Source organism: Bacillus rossius, chromosome 3, assembly GCF_032445375.1.
Source record: "Bacillus rossius redtenbacheri isolate Brsri chromosome 3, Brsri_v3, whole genome shotgun sequence".
NCBI lineage: Eukaryota > Metazoa > Arthropoda > Insecta > Phasmatodea > Bacillidae > Bacillus > Bacillus rossius.
In genome coordinates, this window is record NC_086332.1 from 11,531,106 (window position 1) to 11,545,043 (window position 13,938).

Sequence of the window (13,938 nt, forward strand, 5' to 3'; positions counted from 1 at the left end):
ACCCGAATTTTCTGAGTACGTTTGGGACTTAGAGGTTTTTTTTTGTCTGCCTGCACTGCGCTTCCTCGATAAGTGACTATCACGTTCCATCTGATAACTCTCCAGACTCCCGCATATCCTGAAGATAACTTTACTGACGGGGGGGGGGGGGGGGAGGAGGTCATGCGGTCCCCCCTAGAGGACCGGGGGGAGGGGGGGCTGTATATATAGAGAGAGCATTCAGCCAGGGGGCATCACTGCATTAGGCATTAGTGGAGAAGCGTGTAGCAGGGCCCGACCAATGGACTGCAAGGTGAGTTCGTCACTGGTAGTGGTTTATCAACCTTCCGTTTGCGTACAAGTCGAGATTAAGGCCGCGTCCTATATACACTCATATGTACTTGTCCCCAAAAGTGACATTTCGAGGGCTGTACAAACTGGTTTGTGTACGTGTTACTGAAAGCATGTCTTACACACAGACTTGACATGTCTGTTTCATGAATTAAATAGCATTATTAACAATATAATCAAACAATTGACTTATGAACAAAGTATTAAAAACCATTAAATAAAAACCCATACATAAAATGTCCAGTTTTCCATTCCCAAGCAAAATCATTACTTAACTTTCTATGTGTAAACGTCGAGTTCTAAAAGTCTACTATTTCCTGAGATTTTAATGTAGTGATCAATTTTCTTTTTAAATTCAATTATAAAGAAAAATCGTAAAACATTACGTAGTGGTTGTATTGAGCCACTCATTTACAAAATCCTGGCGACGGCCTTGATTCGGAATTTCAAGAGTACCTATATTATAATTCAAGATCACGGACAGTTTCTGAACTGAATGCCATTGTAACCTGAGTTTTCATAATACGCAAGTATTTAAGTAGACGAATCTGTATACTTCTCGGCAGGGGCACAAATCTGTGGGACTCGCAAGGGAGGCCCGCGAAAACTTCCTTAAGGGTCCCGCCTACCCGGCACACAGACGGTGCGCAGAGCTTCAGGAAAAACAACGCGATTTCAAAACTACTCGAGATATCCGAGTGGGGTATGTTTACGAAAAGCATTTAAGAGATCGCTGAGGCCCGAAAAGTACTTTAAATTTTGGATCATGTTTTTAAACTGTATTTATAGATGAGTTAAAATGGCTAAAACGCATGTTTTCAGAGTAATTTTTAGGCGTAAAACAACCAGTACAGATTATTAAAAGCACTTAAGGGACTTGCATTACACCTTTATCTTCATTTATCGGCCATATAATGTTGCGGTCACCGCTCAAATTTCACAGTTATCCTGTGACGACGAGAAGACTACGCGTCAATTCAGAGCCTTGGGCTTAGAGGCGACACCGCGCTAGAAACACCAGCGAGCGTCACACTTATCATCTCGCCTCACTAACACACATACACCCCTGACGAGGCGGGCCCCTTAAGGGGGTCAGTACGGCCCGAGAGTTCTGAAAGTGGGGTTAACCGATACCTCATCTCTGGTTGCGGTGCTTGAATGTTTTTGTGTACATGCATGCAATATGCCTTAAAAATATACAGAATGTTTTCCATTAGAAATAGTTTTGACATCCAACCCGTTTCACAGTCGCGTGAGGGTTTTTTTTAAATCCAGAAAACCATCCCCCCCCCCCCAAATCGACGCTAATGCTTCTCGGAACTTCTAGGTAAAGAAACACCATACCCACACGTCAAAAAAGTGTTAAATGATCGGCGCATCTTTTGACGTGATAACGTCTTATAAATCGATGAACGCCGGGCTGCAAGCACGAAAAAGCATGACTCATTGTCACGTTCCGCCTGAGCAGAGCGTGCAAGGACCGGTCAACCACCATGCGAGAAAATCTTCTATAATATCAAACAGGTTAAGGCGGGCTTTTTAACTAATTGTTCGTTATTATATTTAAATAACTTAAATTAAATTTGCAAAAACTGTAAATAATATTTGAAAATTAAAAAGTATGCAATTTTTCATCAATGTTTTCTTATGACGTTATCACATAAAATTATCGTCCGTAAACCGACATTTCAGCCGCCGCCGATCCATCATATTGCCATCCGGGGCAGTTAGTGTGTGCGAGACCAGAAACTGAAGTTTCTATAACTCGCTTAGTGCATTGTAAATCAGGTGCACCCCACACTTTTGTAAAATCACTTGGATAAACGGGCGGGGCGCGTGTCTTGTTGGATAAGTTTGGCACACGGGCCTGTGTGTGCGCTGGTAGGTTGTGTAATGCTATATAAATTACGTGTACCTAATTCGGCGGGGGAGAGAAGCTCCCCACCAGCTAGATCGGCTAACTGGCGTGATGTAGTGTCGTGTTGGTGTGCATTAGAGGCTTGATAGTGTGCTGTATTTGCAAGTGAACTAATTAAACTCGGGTGTGGCGTGTACTGTAAAGCTGTGCGAGCCGCTCCTCCGAACCCCTGGGAACACAGAACATGCAAGGGTAGTTAGCCCATTAGTGCATGTAACAGGTGGTTCAGGCCGACACTCGCGCAGGCATATCATCGTGTGGTCGTGTTGGTGAACGAGAAAAGAAAATACATAGGTTAGTACACTTCTGGCCGCCTTAGAAACCGAACTATTGCGTTCCAATATCGTTTGGTCAAAGTTAGGCTAAACCAGTGTTGCTGTAGGGAGCCCCCAGGCTGTTGTCTTCTACACCTGAAAATAGAAAGTGGAATTAGAAAATGAAGGTCGTCCTATTCTATTATTGTTCGAGCAGAGAGATGCCCTCGTCCAGTTTTTTTATTATTATTATTATATAAAGTTTTTATTATTATTTTTTATTTTTATATATATATTTTATTTATATATTTTTTATTTTTTTATTTATTTTTTTAATTAAATCTAAATTTGAAATTACTATACAAGCCCCCAGAGCCCCCTCCCCTTATATATATTATTATATATATAATATTATATATTATATATATTATATATATAAAAATAAATAAATTACGTTATTTAATATTCCGGTGCTTTGTCTCACAGATAATGAAATATCACGCACAAAAGTAGGCGTTTCTGAAACAAGTGTACATTTTTCCGTTACTCCCGTGCTATAGTGTAAACAAATAGATTATACAAAAATTGCAGTTTTAACTAATCAATCGGTAGATTTTTAAAATAATAAAACACGTGCATTTATACGTGAGCATTTTTTTATCAATATTAAAGATAGCTGTCACAGTCAGGAAAGTAAAATTTAAGCAAAAACTTTGTAGGTAATTAAATGGAGAAATGCTATCATTTGCCTCAATCACGTCTATGCACGTCGGCATAAGGCTAGGATCATAGATAAAAAATTTAAAAAAAAATAATATATGTTTTACAGTAGTACCTATTCTGAACTAACTACAACCAAAAATTAGGTTTTATAACATTGACTAACAACAAAGTAATACAAAACAAATGTTTCATTTCACAAAAATAAAAGTCAAGTGACAACTAACTGTAACAGTATTTAATCCTAATCTACTTTCGATTTAATACTTCAAAATAAACAAAAAATCTAATTTAAACTTTTGCACTTAATATTACGAATATACAAGACAGTACTATTTACTTACATTCGTGCACGAGAAACAGTTAAACATCCAGATAAAGTTTTTTTCGTTAAGTTGTTAACTCCTCACTCCACCTTTTCATTGACGAGTTGATTGCTTGTCAAATATCTCGCCTACTATGGAACTTAAATGTTTTAGTGGCCATTGAATGGGTGTTTCGCAAACTTTTACCAGACTCCTTTAGTCAACCGAGTACAGGTTTTTTTATTTAAAAAAAACTCTTTTTACATACATTTTGAAGCATTTGAATAACGTTAAAGTCGTAAAAAATATTAGCAAAGTCTAATACAGATTCTTACGTAATTTTATTTTACAAGCCGTGATAAATATATGCATGTGATGGAGCTAAACAGAGAATACATTTACGTCAATCATTCAGTGTCGATCCGAGTATTCGCGTATTACGTGCAAATAAGACAAGGGTACAAAATATTTGGGACCTAAATAACGGAACATGCCATTCTAGGACGGGTATTAACATATATGTCATAATTTTGCAGGCACCAAATAGTCCTTTGCATCCTGTACAGAATACATCTAACAGCTCTACTTTAATGGTTAAAGACGTTCCTTTCAACAAAGTCCGGCAGTTTAGTACTCACATCCGTATAAAAATAAAAAAAGCAATAACACATGTTTAAAAATACAATGCGGTCTTACTCGTACCGTTTACAAGATAACACACGTGTTATGTAAAGTTACGTGATTATCATACGACCGAGCAATGATAAATAGAGATGTAGAGATCACGACCTGATCTGATACTGAACTGTATATTGTTAAAACATTCCTGTTGGGGGGGGGGGGGGGGACGACGACTGTGGGCAAGAAAGTCATGTACTTCCCGTTTTTCTGTAGGCTGGTCTAATAGCGATATGTCTCAAAGATGAGTAATAAATTGAAGCTTTTTTTTTTTCGGCCATGGGGCTGAAGCTTTTTTTTACAACCTCTTTGTTTTCTCTTCGTAGTCAAAAACTTTTGTTAATTTTTAAATAACGCCGTATTGGAGGATGTCCAAGCGTCACACAGGTACAAAAATTACAAACAGAAGTGCAATTTTTTTTTGACGTTACGTCTAATAAATTGAACGCCGGCTGCACGCACGAAAAAGTGTCCCGTTACGCACATTGTCCCGTTACACTCATTGTACGCTTGCGCCATTGTCCCGTTACGGTGTGTCCCGTTACGCTCATTGTACGCTTGCGCCACATCTATCTCTCTTGTACTCGATTGGAACAACCATCGATTTGACATTTTCGAGGCACATTAAACTTGAAAACCTCCCATTCGTTTCCTAATTTTCCTACCATCGTCCTATCCTTAACAGAATAACACAGATTGGAAGAAGTTAAATAGCAAACATGTATAAAAGTTATAGTTAAAATAATCTCTTCGTTAAAGTAATAAACATATTTGAATCAATGAGTGCAAATAAAAGTAAATTTATCAATTAAATTGTAGATTTCATTTCACTCCTTCTTTGTATCCATACAAAATAGTGATAATTCAATAAAAATAATTCAATTTTATTCATAAAAGTATGCAATCATTTTATCAATGTTTTGTTATGACGTTGTCACGTTAAACTATCGTCCGTAAACCGACTTTACAGACAACCAATTTTGTTTTACAATACCACGCGCAGGTCGGAGCAAAATGATTTGATACGTTGTTTCCGTCATGATTTTTTTTAGTTAAGTCTTAACGAGGATTTGATTGTGTAAAGGGGGCCCGCCTCGTCAGGTGTGTGTGTGTATGTTAGTGAGGCGGGATCGGATGATAAGCGCGACGCTCGCTGGTGCTTCCAGCGCGGCATCGCCTCTAAGCGCAAGGCTCTGAACTGCAGCGCAGTCTTCTCGTCAAGCATTGGGCAACTTATATTCGAGTGTAACCAAAACATTGTATGGTGGGAAAATGAAGATGCAGTTGTAATGCAAGTCCCTCGAGTGCCTTCAAGAATTTGTACCGGACGTTTCATGCCTAAAACTCGCTCTGAAAACACGCTTTCTAGCAGTTTTTAGCCTACTCTCGAAAAAACATAGTTTAAAAACGAAATAGGGAAACAGACAGCCCTCGACGTATTCTAAAATTATGTTCGTGAACAGAAACCACTGTGGTATTTGATTAGTTTTCAAAACGCATGGTTTTATTTCTGAAGCTCTGCACACCGTATGTGCGCCCGGGTAGATGGGGGCTTTAGTGCCGCAAGGTTATGAGTATGTGCCCCGTTGCGGGTCATTATTTTATTTTTACGTTCAACACTGTTAAACCTGTACACTTTATGAGTGGCCAAACTCCAGCACAATGGTGCGTAACTTTTGCAAAAATAGCTGGCAAAGTTGAATTTTTAACATTTTTGTGCTGTGTGGATAAATGGAATAAATAAGTGGAAAATTGTAGGTTTAAAGACAATGCTAGTGGCTACTGCGTGGTCTTTCATAAAATATATTTTATTTTAACTTTTAAAATCACAATTTGTCTTAAGATTTAAAGAGACCAGGTAAAATTAAACAATATTTTTTTTCGGAAATAAATTAAACCATATCACAAAGCAGCCAGTAAAACTGACTCTAAACCAAAAAGGTTCCAGTTTTATATTCCATTTTATTCTCCTTATCCATACTGCACAAAAAAAATGTTTAAACATGTATATATATATATATATATATATATATATATATATATATAAAACATAAATATAAATTTCGTTAAAGTTCAGTCAATCAAAAAGTCTGTAAGATAAACCACGTGGAACGTAAATATAAAATAATTATCTAAAACAAGACATACACCCTTCATGCACAGAGGTTTCTGGCGACGGGTCCACCAAAGTTATAGTGGACTCCAAACCAGCTAGGTATCGACTCTGTAGTTTCCACCCGGGGCAAGTACTCATCTTCCACCCCACCCCCCCTCCCACCCCCTTTTATTTTCATACAAACCAATCCATAACCTTTCCCGGAAACACCTCATACCGTCACCACACAGTGCCACAGAGGACTTTCTTCACATTGAAAATTATGACTAACCTTCATGGCAGATGTTCTAAATGACTTCGATGCTGACTTGTCTCTGACGCGCCATTTTAGCAGGACCACAAAAAAGAAGGGGGTTGGCCTTGATTACATGGTAACCAAGTGAAGCAGTCTTTTCCCACACAGATAATGGTCTGTGCCATGTTGGTTACACACCCAAAACACTGGCTGAAGTATAGTGTTTACATTGTGAACACCATTTCAACTTTTTTTAATGGAAGTGATTTTGTTTGACAGATTTTAATTCATACTAATTCAGCATTATCAAACATGGTCAAGCACTATTTCTGCAATGTTTTGGGCAGGACTACATGGCAATGGCGGGAAAGAAAAGTGCCTTCAACTACATCACAGCTTGTCGTCTCCTGACAATTCCCGACTCCACACTCTAAATCAATCTCAGTGTGCTTCGCACCTGTTAGCAAGTTGCCGTTATTCTTTCTGGTAATTTTTTTTTTTTTTGCTTTTTACACAGGTGTGACTAACACTATACGTGGCTCCGGGGTAACAAGGTCATATGCTGTAGGTCTGGCATTAGTACTGCCGCAGTCCATACATTTAGAGCTTGTAACTTTGCCTCAGGGGGGAGTATTTTCAGACGCATGTTCCTTGACAAAAATATATGTCGGCGGTTTCAAAATAGTAAGGAAGCATCCTTTACTGACCAACATTGAGGATTTATCTAGTGAGGAAGTTAGCTGTGAAGGTTTGTCCGGATTCTTTGAATGCTAACACCACCTGGTGAATAAAAAAAATATACCCTCTTTGGTGATAAATTTTGTGTGGTTAAACTTCACAATCTTTTTCTAATTTGTGCGTGTTCCAAATTGATCAATTCAAAATAACAAAAATAATTTTGTTTTTAATGATTAATTCACAGAAATGTTGCAAGACTTAGATCAAAAAGTCTGAATGCCCGTTAAGGATTCTGCTGTTGCAAGTTGCTCGCAGATGTAGGGCCTGCAATGTAAGGCATTCCACATCACAATGTTGCCACTTTTATGTCATAAAATCTCTGATATTTCCTCAATTTCCAGACAGACATTATTCGCTATACAGTGGCAATGTAATTCCAGCACGAATATTTGTACTATTTGTACCTACTACAAGAGCTGAAAAATTATATATTGTTAAAAACAATAAAATAAATAAACAATTTTTTGGTTTTCATAATACTGTTACGAACGCGAGACAATACCGCGATGCGCGCCAGAGTCAGAGCAGGCTGGCAGCCACTGACGTCACGCACCGTCCATTGACATAAAGCATGACACGTGTGCCTTGCCAGATCACAAGGGTCCTTGCTACCCCCTCTCCCCTTCCCATTGTTCTCCATGCACCGTCCCACCTTGGGCTATTGTCACCTCTAGCAGCATGGGAGTTCCAGGCTTACAGAGGCCGCCTAAAGGAGTGGCGTTAATAAGCGTCGCTTTTCTGAGAGTTTCGGGCGTCGGGTCGGCCGGGATGACGCGACACGTCATAGCCGCTCTAATCCCTTTGAGGACGCCGCGGAGAGTTCTGAGAGTTGCTGAGAGTCTCCCTCTCAGGGAGTGATACTGTCGATACCCGTGCGATCAGCGAGAGGTGAAGAGAGCAAGCAGCCCTTGCTGGGCAAACCGCACCTATCGAGAGGCGATACTTGCGAGAGAAGGCCTGACAAGCCAGTCGGGTGCGACAGGCGATAGTTGCGAGAGAAGGCCTGACAAGCCAGTCGGGTGCGACAGGCGATACTTGCGAGAGAAGGCCTGACAAGCCAGTCGGGTGCGACAGGCGATACTTGCGAGAGAAGGCCTGACAAGCCAGTCGGGTGCGACAGGCGATACTTGCGAGAGAAGGCCTGACAAGCCAGTCGGGTGCGACAGGCGATAGTTGAGGACTGTGCAGCGGTGCGGAGGAAGCGTACAGAGACGACAGAAGAGCGAGCCACTGTCGAGCCAAGCTTCAGTGGAAAGTGTTAAAAGAATTCAATGATCGGTGTAAGACTAATAGTTGTGGACAGAATTCTTGAGTGCAGTAATTAAAATTATAGCATAGCAGGGACGTCGGAACGTTTTCATGAGTGGGGGGGGCGAAAAGATGTATCACACTTAACATTTACCTCAGTCCTAGAATGGAGGGTCCGGGGGCCCTCCCCCGTAAAAATTTGGAATTTTAGATGCAAAATTGTGCTATTTAATGAGTTTCTGAACCAAAATATTAAATATACCATTCCAAGAATTTGATGACATAGTATGTATTAAATACTACTCTGACAGCAGATATAGTACAATTTAAATAAAATACCATCTAGGAATTTGCAATCATTTTACAGTATATTGACAATCATAAATTTGATTTTCTAATCAATGTTAATACCAATGCAACGTTTGTAACTACTGGTTGAGAAAAATACTACTAGGACCAAACATTTATTCTGGGGAAAGGAGGGGGGCGAAATGCTACTCTCGCCCCCCCCATGCACAACAGCACGGGGGCGACTCGCCCCTGCTGCCCCCCTTGTTCCGATGTCCCTGTAGCATAGACATTAGTAATAAATAAAACTGTACTAACTGATTGGGCTATTCCTTACGAACCCAGTAATTCTCTCCACAAAAATCATAATACTTTACTTGCTAAATATAACAGCACATGCTCATTCTGAGTATAAAAAAAAAACTAGCACCAACACACAATTATAGCCTACTCATAATAATTTAGACGAATAAGAAAAAATTAGTTCTGTTTAACCACAATTTACATGTGTAAATATTAAGAATTGCAATTTTAATGAACAGATTTTTTTCTCAGTTTCAATGTTTGACAGATCTATAATGAATGTTTCTTAACAAGATCATGATTTATTCATCAAAGAACATCACTTATTCAAGATACTTTATCTGCATTTCAAACACTTTCTTGATATCTTCTACTCTTGGCTATACACTCTTGACTTTTTCATTTCTTTTCTTCAGGTCAGTTGGAACAACTTGGTATCTGCTGTGAGCATTCATTGCAGACAGCATCACAAGGCACAGTCTTATTGATCTGTAGATCTAAAACTCACCAGCTGCTTGAACACCATTCCCATAGTTGCCACTGCATGACGAGATATTTCTCACACATTATGAAGTGTCACATATCTGAAAGCCTGATCACCACAAGGGAAGGCTGCGTCACTGTCAAATTCAGGACCAAACGTTGTTGTGGGGATGAAGACCAAGTGAAAACAAACCTTTGATATAACTTCACAATGTCTCCAGTACAACAGAACAATTTGACAATGGTGACAAATTTATTTCTTGTGACACTCAAGCTTGTAGATATGTGGTGAGCAGTATAACCAGTCTTTATAAACCATGAGACCTCATTCAACATTCTTGTTGCCGTGAAAAAACACTGAAACCATTTCAAAGACTTTCACAAGTTCTTCTATAGAATTGTGTCTGGCTCATAAGGCTATATAGAATCATTCAGCCAACCAAATTTCTTTTCTATGAAAAGTCTTCTCTAAATCCAGAGCTCTTGACCCAATGGTTGGAAGCTTGCAAAGATTTTCTGTCCTGAGACAGATATCTAGCTGTTGGCTATTAATATTGAAAGATACGCTGATATACTTAACAATAAAGAACGTGAAATGTGTAATAGTTTTTGTAGTATAACACAAGGTTATTATTTTCCACCTTCTTTTTGGGAGAGAAAATTATTCAGATTACATTTTCCCTAACAGTATTCTAATTCCCTGTTTTTTATGTGAATGGCAACCTTGATATCATTTTGTTACTTTTGTACCAAAATCAACAACAATTCTGAAACTTAAAAATAACCACCTTTAAAAAACTGGCTTAAAAAAAACTATTTTCGTTCTTTAGTATTTGAAAATATCACCTAAATTTTTTATAATGTACATATATTAATGGTGAGATTCGGCCTTCACCTCCCTTAATCATCTTTTCCCATCAAAGTAGAATTCAGAGCATGCTCGGACCAATGAACTCAATAAAATATTTTCACTGTATAACTTACTGAATTCTCATTGGTATAATAGAATGACCCAAAATAAAGATGAATTAACACACCATGTAAACACTGTATAAATAAAAATATTGTGAGTTGTCTACCCAAATATATAATTTTGTTTTTCCAGTTTTCCATCTGTGTGGTGCTGGCCCTGTGGGCGGCGCTAGCGAGCAGCACCATGCTGACGCTGCACAAGGACTCGGACAAGAAGGACGACCACCCTTTCTGCCCGTACATCCGCGCGCTCAAGCAGAACCTGGACAACTTCGGGTCGTGCGACTGCCACGACGAGCCCTGCCCCGACAAGCTGGGGCCGTGCAAGAAGGCCCACGAGGTGCACCACCACCACCACCACGTGTACTGCCAGGACTGCCACACGCCCCACTGCCACGTCTGCGGCCACGTCCCGGAGGGACCCTGCCCCCGCTGCGGAGCGCACTGCCCTCACGCGCACTGCCCTCACTGCTGCCCCGTCTGCCACAGCACCGTCAACGAGCAAACCTACTACCTGCCCACGCCGCTGCCCATCCTCCCGGGTATCCACCCCTACCACTTCCACAACCACCTAGGCTGCCCGGCTCAGCACACACTTCTGTACAACACGCAAACGGCACAGACCGTACAGCACGGGATCGTTTAGGAAGAGCACACAAAATTGTAAACAACTTCTTACCAACTGTGCCACAGACATTTCTTATAACATAAAAAAAAAATTTCCAATTTAGACTACTAATGTGCACATGTCACCAATAACAAGCAAATAGTTGAGTCGTGTACCCTAACTTGCACAATATTAGTAGCTAATATACCAAAAAGAATATGTACATAGATAGCATTTTAGTTCTAGATTTATATCATACTTTGTAATATATATTTTATACCAATAGTTTTAGTTTTCTTGCATAAATGTAACATAATTTTTGTACCATTTTTTTCACATGAAATAAACTTTTTAAAAAATTAAGTCTCTGGTTTTATAAATTTGTACCCTGAGTCCTGTTTAAAAAAAATAAATTTTATATGTTCTAAATGCACTATATACAACCAACATTAAGTGCAGTTTCAACATTCAAGGCAGAAGCTCGCCATGGTTTATTCTATTACTAACAGCCACTGTACGGAAAAGACAATGTGTATAGCAAAGGTCAGTACAAAACAAAAGTTTGTCAAAACAAAGTTACAAACAGTTGCGCGCACTACCATAGATCATACCATACGTAGTATGCGACGTGAGCAACACAACACCATTCGATACATCGAAACACGGAAGTTTGAGAGAGGTATTAATTATTTAGACAAAAGTGTTACGCTACGCTAATATATACTGTTTGACGTCTGTGCCGGGATTGTTTATTGTTATTATGGAATTTATTTTCAGGTTACGTTATTTAGACACCGCATTGTATTTGTGCTACAAAATGAGTGATTCTGGAGATAAAAAGAAACGTAAGCAATTCACGCTTAAGTAAAAAAGTGGAAATACAAAGAGAACTAGACAAGGGGAAAAAGCAAGTCGCAGTTGCGAAGACATATGGCATTGCGGCGACGACTGTTAGTACCATTGTAAAAGACCGGGCAAAGATTGAAAAGATGTACGAAGAATCTTTGTTTGGTTGTGACCGCAAAAGGCTTCGTTCCGGCGATCATCAAGGTTTGGAAGATGCCTTGAACAAATGGTTGAGGGAAGTACGATCAAATAATGTTCCAGTAACTGGCCCAATGTTGAAAGCTAAGGCAAAACAGTTTGCATTGCTTATGGACATTCAAGACTTCCAAGCCAGTTTGGGGTGGTTGCACCGGTTCCGGGAACAACATGGAATATCATGGAAGGTTGTTTGTGGGGAGGACAAAGATGCAGACTCAGAGGCAGCAAACCAGTGGAAAGAAGAAAAGTTGGAGAGTATTTTTAAATCATACTCAGTAGACAATATTTTCAATGCTGATGAAACTGCATTTTTTTACAAGCTTTTGCCGAACAGGACAATGGCATATAGGGGTGAAAAATGCACTAGAGGTAAAAAAGCAAAGGAAAGGTTGTCTGTGTTGTTTTGTTGCAACGCCACAGGAACAAAAAAATTGAGGCCATTAATCATTGGTAAACACAAGTCTCCTAGGCGTTTCAAGGGAGTTTCTTGTCTTTCTGCTGATTATGCAAGCAACACCCGTGCATGGATGACAAGAGAACTGTTCTCAAACTGGCTCATGAAAACCGATAAGGACATGAAGAAAGAGGGAAGAAAAATTCCTTTGTTAGTAGACAACAGCACAGCACCCACTGTTGATCTTCGACTGGAAAACATCAAACTGATGTTTCTGCCACCGAACTGCACATCTCAGTTACAGCCCATTGACCAAGGCATTATTCAGAATGCTAAAGTGCATTTTCGAAAACGTCTTGTTGAGAGGTTGCTCATCAACATTAGGTTGAAAGTGCTCACCGACATCAATGTTTGTCAGGCAATTGAGATGATTACTGGTGGATGGTGGAATGTTCAGCCAGAAACTATTGCCAACTGCTGGAGAAAGTCTGGCATTGTGAACTGTAACACTGACGAGCTCACTGCAACTTCATCAGACCAGGATGCAAGCCATACTACAGCACAAACATGCAAAAGCAATGACATTTACCCTGAAGTATGGCAAGAAGTGTCAACCTCCATGCAGTGTGATGCTGTTTCATTCACAGACTATGTGTCTGTGGATAATGAAACAGAAACACCAGTGTTGACTGACAGTGACATCATTAGTGAAGTCATTCAATCACAGTCATCAAAAGTCGAATCAGACGATGATTCTGACATTGAGGAGCCGCCTGTGACAGCTACAGAAGCTATTCAGAGCTTAGAAAAACTGAACAAATTTATCTCTAAACACGAAAAGGTTCCAGAAGGGATCAGGAAATCTTTCTATGAGATAGAACATTTTGTTCAACAGAGCATCATTCAAGCTCAAAAACAAACTGAAATAACAGATTTTTTTAAGAAATAACTAAACTTAAGTTATACATACACACCAATGTTTAACTGAAGTCAGATGTTGGCCAAAAAATAATGTATCTTATAATGTCGCTATTTTTTTAATATTTTTTTTTCCTCTTTGTAAAGATGATATGTATGTATGTTTCAGTAGTAAGTAGGTACTTTCAGTACTAAGTTCAAAAACTTGAGGTCCCTGTAAGTACTTAGTACTGAGATTCTACTGCACATATAACTTGATAATCAAACCATGGAGTGTTGCACTAAAGGCCAATAAAAAACTTAACTTGTATACTTAAATTATTTTTTACTGTTTTTCAGATAATGGAGTTGCGGACGAGCGTTCAGACTGAGCGGACGTGTTTCGGG

The 13,938-nt window shown here is 39.4% G+C and overlaps 1 protein-coding gene across 1 annotated transcript; it reads left to right on the forward strand.

The window, feature by feature from the left end:
* Positions 1–241: 241 nt before the first annotated feature.
* Positions 242–11,558, forward strand: LOC134530210 (uncharacterized). Its single transcript, XM_063364877.1, has 2 exons — positions 242–292; positions 10,722–11,558. Exons 1-2 carry the CDS (start codon positions 281–283, stop codon positions 11,232–11,234), a joined length of 525 nt encoding a protein of 174 aa, XP_063220947.1. The 5' UTR covers positions 242–280; the 3' UTR covers positions 11,235–11,558.
* Positions 11,559–13,938: the final 2,380 nt, after the last annotated feature.